This window comes from Priapulus caudatus, unplaced genomic scaffold, assembly GCF_000485595.1.
Source record: "Priapulus caudatus unplaced genomic scaffold, Priapulus_caudatus-5.0.1 Scaffold2329, whole genome shotgun sequence".
Taxonomy (NCBI): domain Eukaryota; kingdom Metazoa; phylum Priapulida; class Priapulimorpha; order Priapulimorphida; family Priapulidae; genus Priapulus; species Priapulus caudatus.
In genome coordinates this window covers 32,623-35,500 of record NW_014579390.1, presented here as the reverse complement: position 1 = coordinate 35,500, position 2,878 = coordinate 32,623, and the positions used below count along the sequence as shown (strand labels likewise).

Below are 2,878 nucleotides of genomic sequence, written 5' to 3'. Positions count from 1 at the left end.
CTGGAAACGAGAGAGAAACCTGGGAACGAGAGAGAAGCCTGGGAACGCGAGAGAAACCTGGGAACGAGAGAGAAACCTGGGAACGAGAGAGAAGCCTGGGAACGAGAGAGAAGCCTGGGTACGTTAGTATGTCAATGCAGCAGCATCGGCTAGCGGATCAATCGACAAACAATCTCTCATTGATTGATCGCCGCAGGACGTAGTGAGTATCCCACCCAAGAGGCAGGGGAAGCCAGCCGGAAGAAAGTGGGAAGCGAATTTCCTGCTGACTGCTTCCGTGTGTCGCTCACGCGTTGGCGCTCTCCCCGCCTCCGCCGGCGGAACACCAGAGGGCGCCGATGTATATGATAGTTTGATTGAGGTTAGCGAGATGTCAGTGAGGGGCAGCGGGAGGTGAGGAGTCCTTTGACCGGTAGAGGGCGCTGGTGTGCACGTGCGACGTGCGTTGAGACCGCCAGGGGGAGGCTGCAAGACGCTAGGGGGCGCTGAGGAGTCGGCAAATCTGTCGGTCTCGCTCGAATCCGCGCCGTCGCGTGAAAACGTCGGGATCTTTGATTTATTCATGTCGAAAATCCTTTCAGAGATGAATCGGCCGAAGCTGAATGGAACGATACAAGTGTTCTTATGAGAAATGTATGCCGCGTAGATTGTGCGTGTGTAGTGGTGACTGAGGGAGCACTTAGAGGATCTAGAGGGATGCATGGACTTGCCACTCCCACAACAGAGCATATCTCTCTCTCACTAACTCTCTCTCTCTCTCCTTTCTGTGTGTGTCTCTCTCTTCCTCTGTGTGTGTGTGTNGAGAGAGAGAGAGAGAGAGAGAGAGAGAGAGAGAGAGAGAGAGAGAGAGAGAGAGAGAAGCGGAGAAGGAAAGGGTGGGGTGAAAAGAGATAAACTCACTATATGTGCAGTATTAAATACCGATATTATATGCGCAGCTGATTTATACATTTATTACTCGGCCACCCCTTAAAAACCACGCGCGTGCGTGCGTGCATGTGTGTGTGTGTGTGTGTGTGTGTGTGCGCGTGCGTGCGTGCGTGCGCGCGTACGTGTGTATGTGCGTGCGCTTGCTGTGTATGTCGATATGTGTGTGTGTGTGTGCGCGCGCGCGTGCGTGCGTGCGTGCGTGCGCGCGTACGTGTGTATGTGCGTGCGCTTGCTGTGTATGTCGATGTGTGTGTGCGTGTTTGTAATGTTACGTTGCGCTGTGCATAGTAATATTTACTATACGACCCCATTCCCGTAAGGACGAATGAAGGGTAATGCTACAGCGGAGATGACGGGGAAAATATCCAGATATCACACATCTGGCAGGTGGTGGCCTAGCCAGAGATGATATCAGGAGTGAATATTTATAGAGGTAATCTATTATTATTCACTTCTGATGATATAATAGACAGACAATGGAGCCGAGATGGTGGCGTTTATCTATCCTAATGCTATTTCATAATTTGAAAATGTTTGAAAATGATCAATAAATGAGTTGCACAGGTGTGCGCGTCTGTGTGTGCGTGCGTGCGTGCGTGCGCGTGTGCGTGCGTGCGCGCGCCTGCGTGCGTGCGTGTTTGCGCGTATGTGTGCATGCGTGCTTGCGTGTCTCTACAATCTATAGACAATTTACAACCGGTCATGGTTTGTTGATATTTATAGGCTGTAGTAAAATGTAATTACATTTCGATGTAATACTGTGATGGCTTCGTGGGTATACAGTTGAGAGTTGTAGCAATGAAACGTTTGACTAGAGCTAGAGCTTTGGTGGAGAGGGCAATTCCATTCTTCGCTGCGGTTTCTGCTACTCCGCATGATAGACATGACGTAGTTATTAGTGCGCATGCTATCTAGTCTGTGCGAGGTGTATGCGTATGTACGCACGTACGAGTCGACTTCATGATATTTAGGTACGGTGGGGCACGATTTAATGATATTTAGGTAGGGGTAAGGGACGATTCAATGATATTTAGGTAGGAGTGGCGGCACGATTTAATGATATTTAGGTAGGAGTGGGGGACGATCTAATGATATTTAGGTAGGGATAAGGGACGATTCAATGATATTTAGGTATGGGGTCAGGCACGATTTTTAAAATGATATCAAGAGTACATAATAGGAGATTATCTATTAGAAGAGAATCTCCTATTATGTACTCTTGATGATATTCAGGTAGGGGTGTTGCCTCTTGCCCTACCTAAATATCATTAAATCGTCTCCCACCCCTACCTAAATATCATTAAATCGTGCCCCACCCTACCTAAATATCATTAAACCGTGCCCCCGCCCTACCTAAATATCATTCAATCGTAGTAGTAGCAACAGCAGTAGCAATAGTAGCAGTAGCAGTAGCAGCAGTAGCAGTAGCAACAGCAGTAGCACTAGACCTAAATATCATTAAATCGTCCCCCAACCTTACCTAAGTATCATTAAATCGTCCCTCACCCCTACCTAACTATCATGAAATCGACCCCTACCTAAATATCATGAAATCGTGCACCCACCCCTACCTAAATGCCACGGAACCGAGTCCTATCCTAGCCCGCCGCCCACCAACCTGCCTGCTTCCAACTGGTACGTTCGCCTGCCGTTACATCGCAATTACAGCTCTAGGCATCTCGAATCAACGACGGAACAACATCTAACCGTATTTGCTGACGGCCTAATGCCTGGAGTCCGATCGCATTAGACCCGGTGAAGCAAGTAAACGAAGCAAGCAACAGGAGACCGGGCAGCACGACCACGGTTCCACGAGGAACCACGACGCGGAAGCCACGGCCTGAGGGCAGACCATGGGAAAGGTGTGGTCTCTCTCTGTGTGTGTGTGTGTCTCTCTCTCTCTCTCTCCCTCTCTCTCTCTCTCTCTCTCTCTCTCTCTCTCTCTCTC

At 49.3% G+C, this 2,878-nt stretch overlaps 1 protein-coding gene across 1 annotated transcript in view; it reads left to right on the top strand.

Annotated features, from left to right (window-relative positions):
* The first annotated feature begins 2,783 nt into the window (after positions 1 to 2,783).
* LOC106818559 (dystroglycan-like) overlaps positions 2,784 to 2,878 on the top strand; it is a 4,195-nt gene continuing 4,100 nt past the window's right edge. Inside the window, exon 1 of the mRNA XM_014823258.1 lies at positions 2,784 to 2,792. Coding sequence (XP_014678744.1) covers positions 2,784 to 2,792 — 9 coding nt within the window. The remainder of the gene's footprint in view (positions 2,793 to 2,878) is intronic.